The sequence below is a fragment of the Cygnus olor genome, chromosome 1 (genome assembly GCF_009769625.2).
Source record: "Cygnus olor isolate bCygOlo1 chromosome 1, bCygOlo1.pri.v2, whole genome shotgun sequence".
In the NCBI taxonomy this organism is placed as follows: Eukaryota; Metazoa; Chordata; class Aves; order Anseriformes; family Anatidae; genus Cygnus; species Cygnus olor.
The window spans coordinates 79,867,425-79,889,866 of NC_049169.1; the positions used below are offsets into that span (position 1 = coordinate 79,867,425).

The 22,442-nt window shown below is 37.8% G+C and overlaps 1 protein-coding gene across 1 annotated transcript in view; it reads left to right on the top strand.

Moving 5' to 3' along the window:
- Nucleotides 1-3,791, top strand: part of LOC121072375 (putative uncharacterized protein ENSP00000383407) — a 31,644-nt gene extending 27,853 nt beyond the window's left edge. The window contains exon 8 of the mRNA XM_040561941.1: nt 3,532-3,791. Coding sequence (XP_040417875.1) covers nt 3,532-3,663 — 132 coding nt within the window. The 3' untranslated portion in view covers nt 3,664-3,791. The remainder of the gene's footprint in view (nt 1-3,531) is intronic.
- The last annotated feature ends 18,651 nt before the right edge of the window (nt 3,792-22,442 follow it).

Here is a 22,442-nt window from a genome sequence, read left to right on the forward strand (position 1 = left end):
TTCACTTTTTTTCATCAGTGGATAGCAGCCTGAAAGAACATGATGTTTTAATAGGGTTTCCTTTACTGCATGTGGCTTCCCTAAAAGTTGAAAGATCTTTATCCAAATTCATGCTATTAATCATATTTCTTTATCTTTTATAGAATATCTTATTATAGCTCTGTGATCCCACGAGATAAAATCTACCTATAATCCTAGCCTGCTAAGTTTGGCTCTGAAGTTATTGTTCAGTAGCTAGAGAAACAGACTAAAGTAATGTGAATATTTAAAGGTTAAACTGGTATATATGGGCAGGAGCATACAAAAAAAGTTTACATAGTACTTGTTCGTGTATTGGTTGATTGTGTCTTTACTGACATTTTTAACATAAAATTTATCCAAATTTTACAGAACTAACTCTGTGTACAAATATAGCAGAACGTTCTATATCATGTACTACTTTAATAGTCATGTGCAACAGGAATATTACTGCAACTTTCAAAAAATTTCTACATTACAATAATAGTAGCACCATAGACACAATAAGTATGCAATAATTTTTGCCTTCTTACTATTATATTGTACTCTGAATATAAGTGCAAAACTAATCATGTTCAAATCATTACAGTTCTTTGGGAAAGGCAAACGAGTTCAGGGAAAATCACAAAGACTAGACTCTGCCATGACTAAATTTTTTATGCTGAGAAGTGACGTGCTGTGCAAGTACTTTTATTGAAATTAATGCAGTTACACCCAGTAAAGGGAGTGCTCAACAGGACAGAGATAGCTGGAATCAGGCCAACAGTGTTTTACATTTAGCTTTCAAATTGCTGTATTTCTGTCACCAGGTTAATCCTTACAGCATCTCAGTGAGCAAGGATTTCTAAGGTATTTAGAATATATTAGGTTAAACTGAGAACTGTTTACCAGACACAATTTAACTCTTTTTCTCTGTAATACATATTGATAAGTACATTTTTAAATATATACTTTTGTCCATAATTATTCATGTACACTTCATGCAAATTATTTGCAACTAAAACACAGCTTGTGATTTTTCTTGGACAATGTTGTGTTTGTTTTTTTGGGTTTTTTTTTGTTTGTTTTTGTTTTTGTTTTTTTTTTTATTTGTAGTGTGACAACATTTTGCAAGACTGATATGTCTTAAGCAGTGAAATAAAGAATATTCTTATTCTTGAGGGAATCCTTAGCTTATAGATAGCTTCAGGAGCTTTCTTCTATGAAGAAAGGCTGAGAGAGCTGGGACTGTGCAGCCTGGAGAAGAGAAGGCTCAGGGGTGACCTGAGGCAGCTTTTCAGTACCTACAGGAGGCTTATAAAAAAGGCAGAGAGTAACTTTTTGCTCAGTCAGACAATGAAAGGACAAGGGGGAATGGTTTGAAACTAAAAGAGGGGAGATTTAGATTAGATTTTATGAGGAAATTCTTCACTCAGAGGGTGGTGAGGCACTGGAACAAGCTGCCCCATCCCCGGAGGTGTTCAGGACCAGGCTGGATGGGGCTTTGAGCAACCTGGTCTAATGGAAGGTGTACCTACCCGTGGCGGGGGGGGTGGAACTAAAGGGTCTTTAAGGTCCCTTCCAACCCAAACCATTCTATGATTCTTTAATTATAGATAGCTTTGGTCACTGATTGTGCAAAATACAAGCATAGCTTAATATTTAGATAAACAAATGCTCCGCTCCGACCCTAAAACATAGAGGAAAACAAACATACAAACAACAACAAAAACAAAGGCAAAGGTCTTTAAATTTGTTTGAAATTAACAATTTTTGTGCGGGGAGTCTTATTGCTCTGTGTAGTGGCTTCCAGTATCACCCCAGTGTTCCTTGCTGAATATCGTTCCCCTTGCACAGAGGAAGAAGGTACTGGAAAGTAGCATACTCCAAATTAGTATCCATCATTATTAGTCCAACCAGTAGCAGTGTACTTCCTTCTGCCATACTGTGGACAGTAGCAACCAGAGATGCTACTTTCCAGATAAAACAAACAGCAAGAAGAAAGTTGCTTGAAACCAAAGCGTAACGTTTAACAGTTTCAAAAAGCTTTAACACTTTCAAAAAGCTCTGGCTGAAGCTTGCCAGGAAAACACACCTAAATTGTGTGAGACCAGGATGATCAGTTTACTTGTTAGTCTATCTGGTTTCTACAGAAAAGAATGTTTTATTTCATTTGGATAGGGACCTAAACTTCTGGGTTTTAATACTTAGGTAAACCAAAATACAATACTGTAAATATAAAAGCTGTCCCATCACTAACTGATACTGCATGAGCTTTGTTTCTTTGTAAAAGAGGGTTCCTGCATTTATTAAGTACATATGACGTTTCACTAACAGTAGACTCTACCCAATGAAAAGCAAAGAGGATTAGAGTTTGCCATTAAAAAATTATCTGAATAGATTATCTTCTATTTATCTTGATGTCTCCGTGATGGAAATCCCAGATCATACCTCAGTCATCATGTTGCTTTTGTATCATTACTTATAAGTGAAAAAATGATTATTGCTATGAGAGTTCTCATCTAACAGAGCAATATTAGCATTTTAAGTCCCTTGTGATTCATTTTACAAAGACATCACACAATGGGAGACTGAAAAATTATGCTTCAATTTCTGTCCTTAAATAAGCTAAAACTGCAGTCCTGCTATCCTGAATTTGGAAGAGGAGACGAGGGCTTGAAATAAATCAGAACATGACTAATCTAACAATGTTTGGATTTGACCTGCAGTTGAAGATGAATATTCAGATACAAGCTGTAAAAGGACCCTAAGCTTACTAGAGCTTTAAGGTGGATCTGCTTAGTCCTTATTTACAAGGTCCTTAAGAAGGCAGAGAGGATTTTAAGTCAGACTGAAAGAGAACTCAACTGTTTCTGGACTGATTTGCAAGACAGCTGCTAGTTTAATACAACTTGAAAGCATGTGAGATGGCCATGTATTCACTAAGTTCCTCTCTAAGAGTCTGTAAAATCCAAACCTTGAGTTATTCCAATTGGGCATTATTGAAGTGCACAATAATAGATCTGAATTGTCATTTATGTCATTGCCCTTTAGTCTAGGACAGAAAGCAAAGCCTTGATTTAAGAAATTATACCGATCAGTATTTCAGAATACACTGCCATACATATTTAAATGCAGTAGTTTGACATATCTGGGATTTCTGTGCATACTTAAAATGATTCTGGATAACATAGTAGACATAAGTATTAAAATTCTTTCTGGAATTAATCTGGAATTAAGTATTAAGTAATTTGGGGCATATTAAAGTAATATGTAAATAGCAATACAAACACTGATCAAAATTTGATGTCTCTTGTGACTTGCCTTTTCCTTTTTTTTTGTATCTATTGGTCACAGGCAAGGAAATGGCTAAGTTTTAAACCATTGTGAAGATAATTATTTCTTTGAAGATGAGATTTTCTTGTTCTCAAAATAAGCACCAGGTTACCCATAGATTTTGTTGTTGTTGTTGTTTGTTTGTTTGTTTGTTTGATGAGGTTTTAATACTATTAACATCTTTGTTTTTTTTGCCAGGCTACAGAATCAGATGATAAAGCAGAGTCCATGGGAACATTAAAACGATTGCAGAAATTGGTCCGAACCAAAAAAAACAACACACAAAGCTTGGAGGACGTCAAACATGTTTTGATCCCCCTCAGTAAGTAAAGCATCATATCAGCATTCTTTCCAACATTTGGCAAATGTCACAGTATTGAGCATAACTATAAACAATCCTCTCCTGGTCCGTCATTCTCCACCCATGATTTTCAAACTCTAGCTGAGATGTTACTGTGATAGCATTTTAGTGCTGACTTCCTCGTAGCGTGAAAACCTGTTTCCTGTCACACTGGCTTGAGTTTTGTAACAGTATATCTCGCAAGCGGGGATTTCAGCTAAATAGAATTGTATAACACTGGGGCCTTCATGCTGAGGATGATTTGTTTTTAAGAGTAGCTCCTGGTTTTGTATCATGTTTCATATCAGGAAGGCAAAACTCACAAATGCAAAGATAACTTTCAGTGTTAATCCATGAGTCAGTAGCAGCTGGGAGTGCAAGAAGGTCTGCGGAATGATACGAAAGTCAATCTCATCATACCTGATTGCCTTAGACCATAAGACGGGTGTTCTAAACTGATGCTGAGCATAGGTTATTTTCTTGAGTCTCCTCCTACATATCACTGGTCTGACTGTGCAGGAGTTCTTCATCTGAACTTATTTTGCCAACATTTATTTAACAGTGCATGCATTTGAAGTAGAATGCATCAGTATATATGATTATTTTAAAGCTAATACCAGCAATTGAGTTTAAATTATCTGATGAACCACTACTGCAAACAAGTCATTTTTGGAGCTGAAACACATGAGGAAATTTAGATTTCAGCAACTACTTTGTAATTAAGATATTCATAATGGAAAGATGTGGGAGAGGAATTATCCAGAAAAAACATCTGAACTTTTTCCAGTATTTAAACTAAATTCACACTCTCTGCAACTATTGCAGCAATGTGACATCTAATTAGCAAATTTTTATGTTCATTGCAGAAATGGTACAAATTTCCAGGCTTTTGAGGGAAATTTACAAATTTACAAAATGGAGAATAAATCTTGCTTTTGGCTCAGATGTCTGACCCGCTACAAAATCTTTTCCATCTCCCTAATTATGAAGATTTTTTCTAATGTAGTTCTTGGCTGTTTCATTATTTAAAATGCAACATATACCAATTAAAAAAAAAAAAATCTGTTATTTTCTGTTTGAAGTGCAACACATTATAATACAAGTATTTGTATTTTTAAAGATACCTTAGAAGATACTTATCTCTCTGAAGAGGATGAAGAAGCATTAACTTCATGCATGAAACTAACAAAACCTCAGGAAAAGAAGATCTGGAAAGACAATGTGAGGAGAAAAGAAGAGACTGAGACTAGGGCAGAGTTTATTTCTGCATCTTTGGGACGATCATATACTTCCAAATTTGACAATTTAGGAACAATTTCAATCCATTCAGAAGCTGAATTTCATTTGTGGAGTGACTGGAAGCAATTTCCTGATAACCAGCTCTGTCCTTGTGATTTCTTGATTTCAAAAATAGAAGAATGGGAAAACTGTATTTGCTCTTCTCATCACCCACATCTTACTTATTCCCTAACTGATATGGATCTGCAGTACTCCTGGGTAAGTGAAAGTGGTTCCTTTTGTGCTGAAGTGTGTAAAAAGTGGAAGTTTTTGCTCTGGTTCAGCATAAAGAGATGCTGTCGTTTTCCATATGGTTATGAAATGCAATAAAACAGATTTAGATTTCAAGTAAATGGACATGAATGTGTCATTCAGACTAACACCAGGGGTTCATATACCTCGGGGTAGTTCATTTTCAACCATGCAGACATCAGCAGCATTGAGCCGGAAAGATTTAGACTATTCTGCTTCTCATCAGACACATTGGATTTTTTTATCTATACATTAAATACTCATCCTTCCAGGCTTAGAAAACTTTTTTTGGAAGTCTGGCGAGTATGATCTTGTTCTGAAATTGTCTTTCTGGATAGCCATGTGTAGAAGGCTTTTCTGTTTTATTTACTGGCTTTTTTTAAAAGGACAGTTTAAAACTGGGGGGGGGCAGAGGGGGAAAGAAAAACTTCAGTTGGCAAGATATACAAATTATGGACACTGTGATGAGATTTTTCTCCCTCTTACTGGACACAACAGGTCTTCTGGCACTCCATGTGATGGTGGTAAGCACATGGAAAGTGACTGTCTGACTGAAAAATATCAGGGGAAAAAAAAAAAAGTAAAGAGTAGCCTCTTTTCCTTTTATGCCTGTTCTCTCATACAGTGCTCCAAGGACTGAAGGAACTTCCCCTTTGAAGGGGAGAAACATAACCCAATTTTTGAAAAAGGGAAAAAAAGGAAGACTAGGGGAACTACAGGCCAGTCAGTTTCACCTCTGCCAGCAAGATCATGGAGCAGATCCTGCTGGAAACTATACTATGACACATGGAAAATAAGGAGGTGTTAGGTGACAACCAGAATGTCTTTGCTAAGAGCAGATCATGCCTTAAATATCTGGTGGCCTTCTATGCCATGGGGTTATGCTTCTATGATGGGGTTACAGCACTGGCAGATAGGAGAAGAGCAACTGACATCATCTACCTGGACTTGTGCAAAGCATTTGACACTGTCCCCCATGAAATTCTTTTCTCTAAATCGGAGAGGCATGGATTTGACTGATAGGCCACTTGGTGGGCAAGGAATTGGCTGGATGGTCATACTTAATGAGTTGCGGTCAACTGTTCAATGTTCAAGTGGAGATCAGTGACGAGTGGTGTTCCCCAGGGAGTGGTATTGGGACCGGTGCTGTTAAACACTCCTATGAAGACAGGCTGAGGGAGTCACTACCTAAAGGGGACCTACAAGAAAGCAGGAGAGGGACTCTGTTAGGGAGTGTAGCAATAGGACAAAGAGTAATGGTTTTAAACTAAAACAGGGTACATTTAGATTAGATTAGGAAGAAATTCTTTACTGTGAGGGTGGTGAGGCACTGGAACAGGTTGCCCAGAGAAGCTGTGAATGCCCCCTCCCTGGAGGTGTTCAAGCAAGGCTGGATGGGGCTTTGGGCAACCTGGTCTACTGAGAGGTGTCCCTGCCCATGGCAGGGGGGTTGGAACTGAATGGTCTTTAAGGTCCCTTCCAATTCAAACCATTCTATGGTTCTGTGATACTGTGCAATAAAGCCAGCTCCCACGAAAGTGAATCTAAACCACAGGAGGCAAGATAGCTGCAGACACCTGCTAGATGGCTGTTCAAATGGAGCCCCGAGTAACCAGAACCTCATATCAGAGAGTCTCCTGTCCTGACTTTGTACATGCTGAAAACAGCATTTTCTCTAACATGTGCTCATATATCTTTAGGAAAGGTACACACACACAGATCATTGCTGCAATGAAGTGGGTCACTATAGCAATCATATTTTTAAATATGTTAAGGTAATCATTGAGCTTTCTTTTTTTTTTTATGATACGGTAGTCCACACAACAAAAGCAGTACCTGATACATGGGATTTGTCTTGCCGAATGCAGCACAGAAGATTTTCAAGGGATTTGACACAGAAAACAGAAACGCTAAAGCATTGATTGATAGAACTATAATAAGGAGAGAGAGAAAACTGACCTAGAAAAAGTTAATAAAGATGCAGCAGTGATATCCTGGATAGGCTCAGCAGCACAGACTTCCAAGGAGAGCCCCTGGAGACGGACCTTTGGGCCAGAGTTTTGGCAGAAATAGGCTCGGAGAAGTGCACAAAGACTGTGCTCTGTTGGGTGAGTCCTCCTGTCTGTGAGTCAATAGGATTCCCTGTAGAAGCCAGATTGTGTCGGGAACACTGGGCTCCATCACATGCCAGCTCCTAATGAAAGCAACTCTCAGCATCCCAAGCTAAGGCTGAAGCCCCTGGGCAAATGCTATTAGTATTTTCATAGTATGAAATCTGACCCATAGTATGGGTCAGATTTATGAGAGCATAAGTGTCAATTCAAATAATTCTATTTCATTTTGTCACAAACAGTCTGTTAACATTCTCTACCCTGGTGAAATTTGTCCTGCACGTTACTATTAAGTGCCAGCAAGAGGTTTAGTACTTTTTCTTTTTTCTGCATTATTGTTTATTTTGCCATCTGCTTTCCTGATGGGCAGTTTGCTCCCTGACTTTAATGTATCTCTGTGGGTTTAGTCTGTTTAGATTTAGATTACAGGCAGTGAGTGGTAAGACATCTCATTCTTTGCATTTACATTCTACCAACTGGCTCAATTGAAGATTACAAGGACTGGATTTTCAGTTTTGCTTTTAAAGAATCAAAAAAGCCAATACTGGTGATTTTGCTATGAGGGGATTAGACTCAGAGAATGCTGCAGATGTTCTTTCTGATGTTGATTTACTTACTAGAGTAAACCCAGAATTTTGCATAATACTCTTTCTGATTCTATAAGTAAAGTAAAATGTTATTTTCTTGGCTGATCTTGGTTTGGCAGCTACTCTCTTGTTTTTGCTACAGCATGATGTGGAAGAGATAGCCTGAGATGTGCTACTGAAATGCCTGAATATCCTGAATTGAAGCAAATAGGCAAAACTGGTATATGCAAGACTAAGGTCCTATTCTGTCAGAAAACTGTGGCTGATTTGGTTATGTGAATAGTCAAATAACTAGGTTGGATACATACTGTCTAGATTCATCCTGGCAACATATACAAAGCTGATTGGAGCCCAACTTTAATCAAAGCTTGATATGCAGATAGTAAATTATCAGTAAATTATTCCTGTTATCACAAGGAAAAAGACCTAGATCTCTTAGTGATAGTTTGCTATTTGAAGAGAAAATATGAGTAATCCCAATTCTCTTCCTCCAGTTTCTTCCCTGGATTTCTTTCCTTTCTTTCTCTTCCTTTCCTCCTCCTCAGCATTTTATATGGGCCTCCCTTATGGTGTTTCACATTGCCATTGCTTGTTTCACCTAAACCAGTAAAAGGCTGACAGAGATCATCAAAGCTGATCACCTCAACAAGAACTGTGAGAATAAACATCCATCCTCAGCTACAACAAACTCACAAAACTCCTCCAGCTAGTCTTCCTTCAGCATACACATTAAATATCTGTGTTAGCTGACTCTCCGGCACAGAGACTTTAGAGACAGCTCAGATCTCACCCATCCTGCCCACCTTCATGTATTATGAAAACATTTTAGAAGTCTGTATTTCTGTCCTTTAATTAAATACAGAACTGAATGTGCTACATTACCATTTTATAGCCATGGTGCCACTGTTTGCAAATCTGTGAAAATTTAAAGTAGACGTAGGTCATTTTTTTTCTGTGTTGTTCAGCTGTTCTCAATATATCTATTGGTTAAAATTTTGCTAGGGGCAACACAGAGCATTGCTTTCTTGGTGTGTCAAGACTGCCACATGAAATTATTGTTAGTAATATTCTTCCTAAAGGAGTTGTAATTTGTAAATAGTTCTTCCTTAGAATGTGGACAAATATATTTAAGAAAATACTTAATATTTTAGAAAAAAAAAAAAAAAAGAAACAATTACTCCTAGATAAAGAAACTACTATGCTGCATATAGTTTCGTGTTACCACAAAGTACGCTGGGGAGAGAAATGAGTGATCCAGTCTGCTCTTTGCAATGTTATGAATCAGCTGAAAATCAGGTAGAAAATAGAAGAACAGACTTTACAGACACCACTTTAACAACCACTTAACCTTAATGTGAAAGGTTGTTGATTTTTATACTGTTTATTCCTCAAGCTTAGCCTTGCAGAAAGTAGTTCAGTTATCTGTCCCAGACTGCTACTATTTTTTTTTTTTTTACATTGTGGTTACTAGGAGCTGCCCTTCTGTTACTTGTATGCTAAGATCTTCACTACCTTTACAAAGTAGTATGCTTAGAAGTCCAATGTCCATATCATTTTTGCCATTTCAGCATTCTGTTGCTTTTTCTCAGTCTGTGCAATTGAATAAGATTTGCATCCCTATGTAAGGCATGGAAATCTAATTGGCAGCTTTTAAAGTATGGGAGCTTGGTGAGCTTGACTGGCCCTGACAGGGCATATGGTAGACCATGGTTCTGTGACCTACTGGGGTCACAGCTGAGGGGCCTTCTTCACTAACTGTGTTCCCAAACTGTTTTGGATAGCCTGAGACAAAGAGAGAAAAGAATATTTCTCATCTCCCTCAGTACCTTAAATATTAGGACCATGCTACTTCATGCGCTGACCCATGCACTCTCCCTATAACTGTGCAATATGGAGGCTGTGATTGTAGAATGCCACAGGCATCCTTTACAGGAAAGGGAGAGGAGAGGACTTGGGAGAGTAAAATGTTCATGTTGGAGACCAAACAGCAGAGAGTGACTGGAAGTGGGTTTCTCTCTTCTCACAGTGTCTTAGAAACATGGTTAGGTTTAACAGAAGAAGGTTTTAGTCCTTAATACTGTAAGAATATTCATGTGCTGCAGCCTGTGGTTGGTATTCAGTGAGAATGAAAGGCCAAGGGTCATTTCCCAGAACTTGGGGAGACCTGGGATTCTGGTGAGGAGACAGAAAAATCTAAGGTTACTGCAGATCAAGATATCTTTTTTCTTCCATTTGCAGGTAGGAGGAAAGTAGAAAGCCTCAAAAGATTGATTTCTATTCTATATGGATGAATTTTATAGTGGTGGAATTAACAATTAGTTTGGGGAAACTGCAAGTGACTGCTTATGCCAATGCCTGTGTTCATTCACTCCCCGTTCCTCTCAGGAATGTGTTATGGTTTTACAATGAATATGTTAGCCCTGCTGGCATGGTCTTGGTTTTCTGTCATTTCAGTGACCATGTGGCATTTTGCTCTTCTGCTGGTCTGATTTGCTTTCTTGCCAGACAAGCCATCTTCCCTTTGACCCTTAGTAGACATGCATATTTTGACACTTATTGCTTTGTTGAAGAAACGCTCTTCTCCTCAGCTCTACTTTTTGACATTTTCTTGTCCTAACTCTTCTAGGCATAGTCTGCTTAATAAGCTCTGGTTCCTGGTTGCCCCCAAAAAGCCGTGCTTGCTTGATATGATTGCTCATATCCTGCACTCTGTGCTGCCACTGCTGTTCCTGATCATCTTGGTTCTCAAAGAGGTGCTGTGTAATGCCTAGAGGTTTACATGGGTTATTGGATCTCTTGTGATACCAGTGACCATCATCATTCCTAGAGAGCATCATTGTCTAGGTTAGTGGAGTGTGGAGTTAGGGTATGAACAGACAGTTAAAAAAAAAAAAAAAACAGGACTGAGAGTGCTTTTCTACAGCAAAATGTGCTTCAGAACTGAAAGCTTCATTTGACCTGTTCTGCTTTTTGCACAGCCAAGAGAATGGCTGAGGAATTTCTTCTTCATTTCAGACAGCAGTTTCTCTTGTGCACTAGCGCACTGTGGTTTTTCAGTCTTTTTGTCTGCTCAGTTTTCTTAATCAGTTTGACTTTTTTCTGATTTTTTTTCTTTGATTTATGTGTTTCTGTTGATAGAGGCCTGCACATGCCTTAGAAGAGCTTTCTCAATTACATGTGGAATCACATTGGCACAAATATAGTGCTAAACAGAATGCCTGGAATACGCCAAAATGCTTTTCTGAGACATCAGTTTTCAACTGCTTCAGTCTTGCTAGCTACTTCAGTGTCAGTAATAAGTGGTACTTTTCAAAGCTGCAGCTCTAGTTCCTATTTCAGTGACAGGATGGGAAGCCAGATCCTTGCCTAGAATAAATCCGTTGTTCTGTTGGTGTTACGGAAGTCCTATTCACAGGTACCCGAGCTGAGACACAATTTTTTTGCCCAGAAAAGAAGAAAAGAGCAGCTGAAATGGTGGCAGTAAAGCATGCAGGACCATGATGATGGCTGTTCAGGTGATGAGCTGTCGCTGAGACATGAAAACAGGACCAGTTTTCTAAGAAATGAAACTATCCCCAGCTGCTTTTCTATGCTATCTTCACTTACAAAACAGGTTTCCTGTTGCTTTTTTATAGCATTCCAGCTATGTTCACCTGTAACCCTGATCTTCCTATCAGTCCACCAGCTCAGCCGTTTCCCAGGTACTCAGCACCTCTCTTGCAGGGCAAATAGACAGCTAGAAACCCCTCAATGCTCCCCAGACTGCAGAGTGTGAAGATACATGGAGCATCAGACAAAAGGGAACAGTGTTACAGCTAAATCTAACATATCATTAAATTTAAAAGGCACTCACTATTTCCTTGTTCAAACCCTGTCCCAGAGCCTTGAGAAAGCTTATTTTGAATTTTAAGCCTTGTAAGGCGATGGGAACTGAGATATATTTATATGTGTCTGTTGAAAGCAAATGCTTGTGGACTTGGAGTGGCTTTGATTTTAAAATTGGAGAAGAGTCAAGATCTATGAATGAACTTTCAGTGTTTACTTTTCATAGAAATACCAAGAAAAAAATGAAATTAGCTGAAAAGACATGAATACTAGTGGACTTAAGCTCTCATTTTCCTAATGTTTGTGGATTCTTTCTTGATGTCTGTAGATGTTTCTTTTGCAGTGTCTGTACAGCCTTACTTTGTCTTCCGTCATGGGGAGCTTTATTTAAGAAACTGTTAGATCAGAAAGTGGCTAAATGTCATATGGCTTGCTTCAGCTGAATACACGAAGTGAGTGAAAATCACCTCTTAAAGTATAAGGACTCATTCCTCAAGCTTTGTGCTTGCAGAAGAGGAGCCTGGGAGGGCATGATTCAATCTCCATTCTTCCAGCCTTGCTACAGGTGCACCACTGAGTTGTGCTGATACGGTATACCTGCTGCTGCCATTCTGCCTCACACAATTTTTCTGACTACCTTCCTGCATAGCAGCATGAAAATTTTAGAAATTTAGTGTCTTTGTCTGCAGTGACTTTGAATATGCAATCTCAAAGTAGGTTTTACAAATACGAAAAATCTGATGCTGCTGCTCTTCACTATGGTAACTCTTGTCCTACTTTATATTTTTAATACCTTACTGGAGTTTTCATAGCTATGTAGGGAATTATGTCACACTTTCTGTTAATCGTAGAAGAGAATGTACCTAACTACTAAAAAGCTTAGCAATTTCAAACTTTCCCTACAAACATTGCTGGTCTGTTCTGTAAGTTTGGGCAGTTAGTACTTGATAGTATGGATAAGACCAAATGATAACTGAGTGAATTTATTTACAGTAAAATATTTTTAAAATACCATAGCACCTTTAATGTAGTTTCAGATAACTGCAGAAGAACATTGCAATTCACCTCAGCTGATTTCATGGTTCTGCTTCTGACATAGCTGTTAGAGCTACAGCTGGAGAGAGAAATGAAAGATTATTTTGGATCGCTGTTGTGAATATAGTATGAAGGGAAATGTAATCATTAAAAGTGCAGGAAAAATAGTGCATACCATATACTTCTTTGTAAATGGCATATGAATTCACAAAAGGAAAAGGAAATGCTACGTGCTTCACGAAACATGATTAAGAGTCAAAATATAATTAAACTAAGTGCAGTTGTTGATAACCAACTGTCTGATGAAAGGATGACTTCCTGTTAGCATCCTTTAGAATTGCCAAAATGATACACTTTTGCATACCAAGGGAAAATGTATTGTCTGTCTGTTGCCTTATATACTTACGCTCTTTCCATACATCTTACAAAGCAAAACAACGTATGCGTTACTCTGTTTGAGCAGTGTTCCTGTTGAATGAGTCAGCTGCTGCAGGCAGTGTTCTGGTCCTGTGTTGTGTTAATGCATTAGCTCCTGGTGCTGGCATGAATGTTTTGACCAATGAAGCCATTAGGTGCCTTGGGATCTGCCTGAGACTGCAACTTTTTAAGTGCAATTTATCTCCCTACACAGAGTAATGCAGTTTTACTTCTGCATAGATTCACTTTTGAAACATGAACTTTGGTCTGATCTTGTGCGCGCTGAATTGGTGAAAAACTTCCCTTTTGTAGTCAAAATATTTAATCTTCATGTTGCTTGCATTATCTCAGTATACCATTTATATGGCTAATTTGGTAAGAATTTGAATGCAGGGCTAGGGAAACCACAACCTAGGATGACTCAAGGATCTTTGTTTGCCTTAATTTATAAGACTATGTAGGTGGTAGGTAGCAGTGCATACAAAAATGCTTTATATTCCTTGTGTTCTTCTCAGCTAATGTAAATGACTTTTCATTTAAGAAAAATTAATTTTCTGGAATTTCCAAGTTGTATCGGGAGATGATTATGTTTGCTTGCTTGTTATGTGAGTGTTGATTGGGCTAGTTATTATCTTCAGTAAGACATTTTGCATGCTTTAAAGTGTTCGTGTAAAGCCTATTTGCGAAATAAGCCGTTCATAAATTAGGAGAAATTAGTTCTGTTTTCATCTCATAGAAGTACAGGTAAAGTCACGTGATATTAGTGCTTTGCAGTGGCATAAATGGAGGAGTGAGGATTTTCAGTGCCAGAATGACATTAAGATTTCCAGAGCTGCTGTATTATTAGAATGAATGTATTTTAAAGTCCAGTAAAGTGTCTGTTGTGACACTGTATAAAAGCAGGGCATATTTTGCAAAATTTCAAACTTCTTTTTAGAAACTGAATACTCAGTTTAAATATTGAGTTTTCACCCAGCTTTTAAAAAATAATTGTGGGTAAAATAAAGAATAGGGCCTGAAAAATAAAATTGGAAATGAAACGGTGGATACACAATGGACACACCTCTAATTCTGCCATTTAAATACTTTTAGGTATATGAACAGATCCTTAGAAGACAGAGACTAGGTTTTTTGTTCGTTTGTTTGAGAAAGAAGTGGTCAATGACTTGTATCAGAATATTCCTTTTTATTTTGAAAGGAATTCATCTATGGTATGAAATTTCTAGACTGATTTTCTGACAATATTTAATTGATTGAAGAAGTTCACCTTCATTAATACATGAGCAAAACAAATTGGAAACTTGAACAAAACATAATTCTTGCTGGAAGTGTTTATGCTCTAATCCATTTGAAGAAATCTGGCTATTTTTTGTTAAAGGACCAAATTAATTAGGTAAATGACATGAAAATTCTTGTTCACTTCTACTGATGACTTACGTTTGACAGCATACCACAAGAAATGACAAAAAATGGTGTATGGGAAATGGGAAAATCAAGAGTTCAGATACTTTATGATCACAAAACAGGCGATATTGCAGATCTTTTGAGGGTTTCTGTGTTTACTTCTGGATTGTGTAGTGTTTTAAAACACAGATTTCCTTTCTCGCAGATCATCCTTGCCCAAAACTCAGCAATACATGTGGCCTTTTCGTATCAAAAATCAAAATCAAAAAATCAAAAAAATCAAAAATCAAAAACACTGACAGGGTACTAGCAGAAGGTGTCCCTACCCATGGCATGAGAGGTTGTAATTAGATGATCTTTAAGGTCCCTTCCAACCCAAACCATTCTATGATTCTATGACTAGTGTGTTAGCCACTGTGGTAGTTCATGCAACAGTTCTCAGATGCATACAGATGACAGCTCACATCCTACAGAGAGATTTGTACAAGTGGAAAAGAATTAAATCAATTAATTTGGGTGACCATTTATATTTGTACATATATAAAAAAATTACTTCCTGTAAAATAACAGGCCTGTATCTACCTTTCAGAGTTTTTTTACTCCTGGGGTGAGACACCTCTCCAGTTTTCTGTCCTAATCTGTAGCTCAGTAGAGCTTGTAGCAGATCATCGAGCTGTTGTAGGGAAAGGTTTTGTCAGTTTTTCATCAACATCTGCTTACCTTTGCAGCAGCGAGAAAAAGGAAATAGGAAGCACCCAAGACAGTGTGTGTGAAAGAAGTAACAGGGATCACATAAGAGAAAGCAAGAGGTAGTAAAAGACTCTCTAGAAATGTGATATACAAAGATTGAGTCAAAAAGCTCATACACTTCATGGAGAAGTGAGAGGGGAAAGAGTTTGATAACACATTGAAAAAAAAAATCAAGGTTGGCACAGGGAATCCTAAAGGAAAGTGGGTTGTTTGTAAAGAGGCAAAGCATCCATCTCTCTTTCCACAGAGCAGAGTTTTGCAGACAGCCTCCTCTGTCCATTCCTTCGATCCCCAAAGACAAGTTACTGATATGTAGGTAATTACCTTACAACTGCTGAGTACCGTGACCGTCCCTGTGAGTGCTTTTAGTCCACAGACAGCCTGAGATAATACACATTATCTTAAATCCTTAATGAAATAAATTTATGAGAATGTGCTTCACTTCATCTTGGTGATGGGCTAAGAGCATCTTCCCACCTTGTTAGTGAGGCTCAGCTGGCCTGGGGCAACTTGCTCAATGATGATCATTCAGTCTGAAGTGTCCCCTGAAGGCCCGAGCAAGGCAAGCGATCACCTGGCCAGTCCTCCCCTGAGAGGGACTCAGTGCTGAACTCCATCAGAAAAAGCACCTTATCTTCTGTATGGTGGAGCTCAGTGTGGCTGCATTTTGCCCGCCCTGGATCACCCCTTTACTGGAGCATGAGGCTGACGGGTTGGGCTAACCACCTGTGCCTGCCAGAGCAGGAGGCAGACCTTCCTGCAGGGAGATTCAGGCCTGGATGGAAGCAAGGGCAAGAGCAAATCGTCTGCTCAAGTCTCATTCCCAGTATATGTGATTTGGCAGGTCTGCTGACAGAGCTAACCTGACCACACACTGCTTGATTTTGAAGGTATTGCCATAGATGTTAGCGCCTGAATCAAGTGTTGCAACAGATAAGCCCACAACTCCAGTGCAGAGTGTTTCAAGGAGAAGAAAATCAAATACAGGATTGAAACTAATCACCTATTCTTGGCAATGAAGTGATTTTGTGTTTCTGCTGACTATCACATCAGTTAGATGAGTTGAAGGAAAATTTATAAAACAATTGCAAATAAAGCAAATTTGTCCCTCTCTGTCACTTCCAAATTTTGATTTTCATCCACTTCAAACCAGGAAAAAAGAAAGAGTAGCTTTTTCCTTTCAAAGCAAAATGAAACTGAAACCCTGCAAGTGAATGCCAGTCTTCATTCCTTTTCATGTAATCATCTGAAGAGCAGTCCTAATGCTGTGATGGCATAGAAACTTGACACTCTGACATCAGCAAAGAAATTCAGCAGGAGATGTTTACTGGTAAAAGACAGCTCAAACTACAAAGAGTTTCCTGACAGCAGGTTGCGCATTAGAGTTAATCAGAATTTACTTTCGTTGATCTTGATTCTAATCAGAGATAGGCAGGCAGACATCATGTACATACCTTGAGAAAATCCCCTGCAGCACTGCCAATGCCGCTGCATTAAGCTGGTCTTCTAAATGCCGAATGAAGCATGTCACGTTTTGTAAGATTAAGACAGAGAGCCTAAATTTATTTTTGCATCAGTTCCCTTCATCACAAATTTCATGTTTGGGCTTTTTGAATAGATATGCAAGGCAGCTGTCATTCTTTATCTTTAAATGCATTTCTGGGAGGCTGAGCTTCATCTGGATAATTACAAAACAACAGTTATACAAACCTGCAAATTATGTGGGATAAAATGCCCTTGTATCTGATTAGCAATCCCAGTGTTCACTAACAGAATCCACTGAGATATCTGAGGCACGAACATTGCCATGCAGCTTTGAGCTACCACTTAACATTCACTCTGAGAAACAGCATCCTATTCACATACATGCCTGAACCCACAGCAGCAGCATCTTGTCAGTTGCTTTCTGTTATTCATCACAGACTGTAAAATGAGCTCTGCTTACAATAAACTATACAGGAAAACCACCAGTGACGCACATATTTCTGTTGGAAATTATTACACGGATACTGGATAAGCCTGTGGCTGTGTTTTACAAGATACCAACCTTACTGACTTTGAGCTTTCCCAACAGGCATACCTAGAAGATATAGATGCAACTTTGGCTCTTACTCTTCAAGGTAATAAGAAAGGGATTTGTTCAATAGGTGAAAGCCAATCTCCTTGAGAATCCTTCTGTCACAATAGAATAGATTTTTATTAGTGTTTAGTGCTAACTTGACATAGTGTAGGTATGACTGATCTGTTCATCTACCGCTAATACAAGAGAATGTGCTGGGAGCAAAGTTTGAGATAAGTTCTTGGTACTTCATTTTCCCTTTAGGCCATGTGATGTTGGGAGCATGCCAAAGACGTAGTCTGGGGGCCTGGCAATAAGACATTTTTTCTTACCCACTAGGAGTTGTTCTTTGTACCAGACGTCCCTAAACTCAGTAGGAGCTTTGGTAGTGATGCTCTATAGCTTGTCCCTGCCATATTTCTTTGTGACTCCATTGACCTTAGTGGCAAAGGATTAGCATACAGAAAGAAAGAATTGCAAAAATATTTTTTCAGGAAGAAAAGGAAGCCCAAGAGTCTCAGGGAGGCTGAATTCACAATTTCTGGGACTCAACATAATGGCGATAATCTTGCTTATCTGTGCCCTTACTGTTGCTTTAACAAGCTTGGACTCCACTCTTTTGTTCCCTGATGCTGTCTCAGTGGATGTGTAGCATTAAAAATCCCCCCTGTTCCCAATTTAAATTATTTGGAAAAGATCAAGTTTTTGAAGCAACCTTCAGATGTTTGGTTCTTAGCTTTGTGGAATAGCCAGTTTCTGCAGTCTTCATAAGAATTCTGCCTCATACAGGATAGGAATTTTCTTGATATAGTGTCAACCCTATGACAAATCAAGGGCGTAAACTTAAAATATTCTTAATCCTGTTTGTCTTTCACAGAACCTGAGTTTATGTTGCCTCATTTTATTTTATTTTTTTCTCCTGATAAAAAGCACATGGGAGCCAATTCAATGAGAAATTACACAACTCATTGTGTGAAGAAAAGCCCATAAGTGTTGTGGACCAATTTTGAGTGCTAAGTTTTGGGTGTTCAGAGTGATGAATCTGCAGTGAATGCTTGAGTTCTGAAAATGGGACCTTAAGCTCCAGCTCCATTCCCCAGAATTCCAAAGAAAAAGCAGAGCTTCAGTCTTCAGAGTTAAAATAAGAAGTCAGTGTTTAGTTTAAATACTTATAAAGACAGCCCAGCCAACAACATCTGGCTTCTTTTGTTAAAGGGAGAGGGATCCTCACTCCAGTCGGAGAGAGATCTCACTTTTTCACTCTTCTTCCTTTAATTTCTGTAGCCTCTTTGCCATCATAGTTTATATATAGTTTATGCTTATAGCATAAGCATATTACTTATGCTGACAAGTAACAGTGACTGCACTGTAGCTGGCCCTTGCACAGATTAGACCAGGAGAGGGAAGTATCTAGCTATATTCTGACCAGTAATTAGTACATTTGAGGAAATTGTGTTCTGGTCATGAGCATTCCTTGAGGAAATAAAGACTAAAATTGTTAAGTAAATTATTCATGGCAAATTATTTACTCAGCTCCACTTCCTGTTCTGAGATTTGTGCAATACCTAAGCAAGCTAGATCATACAGGGAGAGGCATGGACATAAAAGCAGAGGCTGAAGGCACCTTTCTTTTCTTGTGAAATATACAAGTCTTAATTTAATTAAAATAGATTAACACACTTTGGGATCACTTAGCATAAGGGAAAGCAATGTACAGACCCCAGGTATCTCTGAGTCTTCAGTTAAACTTGGGCCAGATTTGTCTGACAGGCAGTAAAAAATGAGTTGCTAATATGAAAAATATCTCATTTTGTTTGCTTTTTGACACGTGACCACTATGCCAAACCCTTAATTCTAATTTTAACTCTACTTTGTAGATTTATAAAAATAGTCAGATTCAGAAAGTATGAGTTTATACTTGCAGTTTAGACTGGAAGTAGTGTCTTCTTTTCAGGCAAGGTAACTGGATGGAGTCACTGAGGAGTGTGGTGCTTGATACTGTTGTGACACTTGATACTGTGTGGGAGGGTGACACATAAAGCACTTGAGTATCCAGGATCTTTCATCATAGTCCACTCATTAAAACTGAATAACGATAATAAGCTATAATGTATATTGCTTTTTATAAATATAACGACATTGGGAATCATTCTCATGGGGCCATCTTAATTATTTTTAAGTGGAAAACCTTTTTCCCCATTGGACTTTAGAGAGAGAAGAGTGGCATTGCCTAGATATTTCAGGATGGAGTCCAATCTAAGCCTCATAAAATTAATCTGAAAAAAATCTGTTGATTTCACTGTGGCTTGGATCAGTTCCAAAAACCAACAAGGAAATGGAATAGGTTACCTGTAATCATGTCCAACAGAAAATTAAATATAAGAATTTTTATTTTAATTTTACATAGGTATTCATTCCCCTTTGAAAAATTAGCTTGAAATACAGAGGATATAAGCACCAGGCTTATTATTAATTTTTAATACAGAAGAGCCCTCTTTTAAATGTATTGGTTAACTGGATTAAATGAATTTACTGTTATATATGTTTGATTTTCTTCACTTTGTTACTTTTTAAAACTAGTGTGGGTCAACCTTCCAAGGGCAAGAACCTAATCAGGTCAGCTTTCAAGCCGCTATAATTTTTCTGATATGTGGATGAGGAAAGGAAATAGATATGGGTGGGTACTATATCTCTTGAAATGGCCTCTTTCTTCCTGTTTAACAATAAATATTCTACAGAAAGGAAGCTCATATATTACTCTTTGGATGAGTTCTCATTTTATTAATCATGAAGATTTTAACAGTGGCCTGAGACAGGAAATCACAGTCTAATTATCAGCACAGTCTTATTTAATCCTCCGGTTTGGATCAGATTAAAAAGAAAAGCAATATACTGCAATGTATATCTATGTAGATAAATAATCGGGTTTAATCACTGTAAAACATACATACAACTACTGTAACAACATATGGCTCTACTGAATTACTAAGGTTGATTAAATATCCATGGTAAAACCTCCTCGAGGGTAAAATTAAAATGGACTTTTTGGGTGTTGGTAACAGATGTATGGAAGAAACATATACCTTATAGTTCATCAATATTATTAATAGCAAATAATGATTTTAATTATTAATAATTATGAATAACATATCCCTCCGAGTTTGTCATTGTTATTATTAATATTAATCCATATTTAATTAATAATAATGATGATGAACTCTGAGAGATATCTTATTATTGATAATAAAATTCAGCTCTATTCTAAATGAGAGTAGTTCTGATTAAAATGTGAAGTGAAACATCTTGGTTAATGGGCTGAGGTTCAACACGTATTTCACTGCAACCCAATAACCTGAAGAACAATCTTGCTTTATATTTGGCATAATCTCTGTATCTTAAGCCCAGTTCCTCCTCTCTTTCTTAACCACCCAGTTCTTAGAAGCTCTGAAAAGGAAAACCTCATTTTACCATTAGCATATAATATCTTACCCATCAGTCTCAGTCCATTCAGTTGCAAATCCATCAGAATCTAAGGCCTTCAAAACTTTTCTTATATATTTAACTAGAAGTCCAAATAGCAAACTGAAATGGGAATTCATCTGATGAATAGTGTATTTTCCCTCCTTGCAGTATTCATGCGATAGAGGATGAACAGAGCAATTAAACAAAGTGACTGCCTGCCTATCCAGCATTGTCTCCTCATTTACGCTTCAAAAAATTAGAAGTGTGCTTGGGGCTGGGAAAGAAAATCCTAAAAAATCAGACCTGTGTGTCTCTTATCAGCTTTCGACTATCAGTTCTTCTGTTGTTCAGTTCAGGTGGTTCTTGTTTTAGCTTCTCTTGAAGTCTGTGTTAACCCAGATCTACTATTAAAATGATGACATTCAGAAAGAAAAGACTGGGCTTTACTAGGGTGTGTGCACTCAGCATTTGGATTCACAATGACTTGTGAATTGTTATTTGGTGCAAGAGATTTTCACAAACTTGTTTTTTTTGTAAAGAGGTTTTACTGGTGCAAATCTTATGAGAAAAAGTTGTTTAAATCGGATATTTTTGAAAGCTTTCTTTTTTCTTTTTGGAAAAATGTCAACAAAATGTTGAAAAAAAAATATTTTAACCAAAGTTTTTTTCTTCATTTTGTCAGTTCTGCAATTCACTTAAAAATAGATTTCTTTATTAATTTGTATTAATGGTAGGGTTTCATTGAAGTTCTCTGGGTAGCCCAAAGATTTTAAGTTTGTAATTGAGAATTTTCATCCATCTTTCAGCAAAAAGCTGATTTTTTTTTTCATGGTTTCAGATTTTATGTTTTATGATTCACAACAAATAAGTTTTTTTTTTAGGATAGTCCAGATTTGTATGTGTTTGACTTTGGCAAATTATATCAAACAAAAATAAGCAGAAATTCTAAGCTATCCTGGTACCACCACTTTCATTTAGCCTCTGAGTTGTTTTTAAAGGGGGTAAAAAGAACTTTAATTTGTCATTCTCCCCCGACTCTTTGTTGTAAGCCTTCTGTTAGACTTGGTTGTGCTCCCTTCTATTTTGCCACCGAATCAACAACAGTGGAAGACTGAAAAGTGCTATTTCAGGTGTCCAAATTCTGTGATGAAAGGCAAAAAAAACATTCTACCGTGCGAAACAAGAAAATGGCTTTAGAAATTCTTCCTTCTCTCCCAAACACTAGCCGTTAATCGTCTTGCATTTATTGCATGACTGTATAGCTAAGAGAGAAAGGGAGACATTAGGGAGCGGCTTGACTGTGTGCCACAGTGCAGTGCAGGTCTGCTGGGAAAAAATATCTCTTGGTGCTCAGAAGAGCAGCACACCTTCTTCACATTCAAGTCTCAGCACAAGCTGAAATGAAGGGTGCAGTTAGTGCCACAAGGTTGAGTGGGAAAAATGAGAGAGGAAAAGAGAATGATTTCTTGAGGTTGTACAATGTCTTATTGAGGCCTGATGTTAACACAGAAGTTTTAAAGAATTTCTTACTCTGCACCCTGTCCTCATTTTCAACTCATCTCGTTAGTGCACTTCTCTCTCTCCTGTCA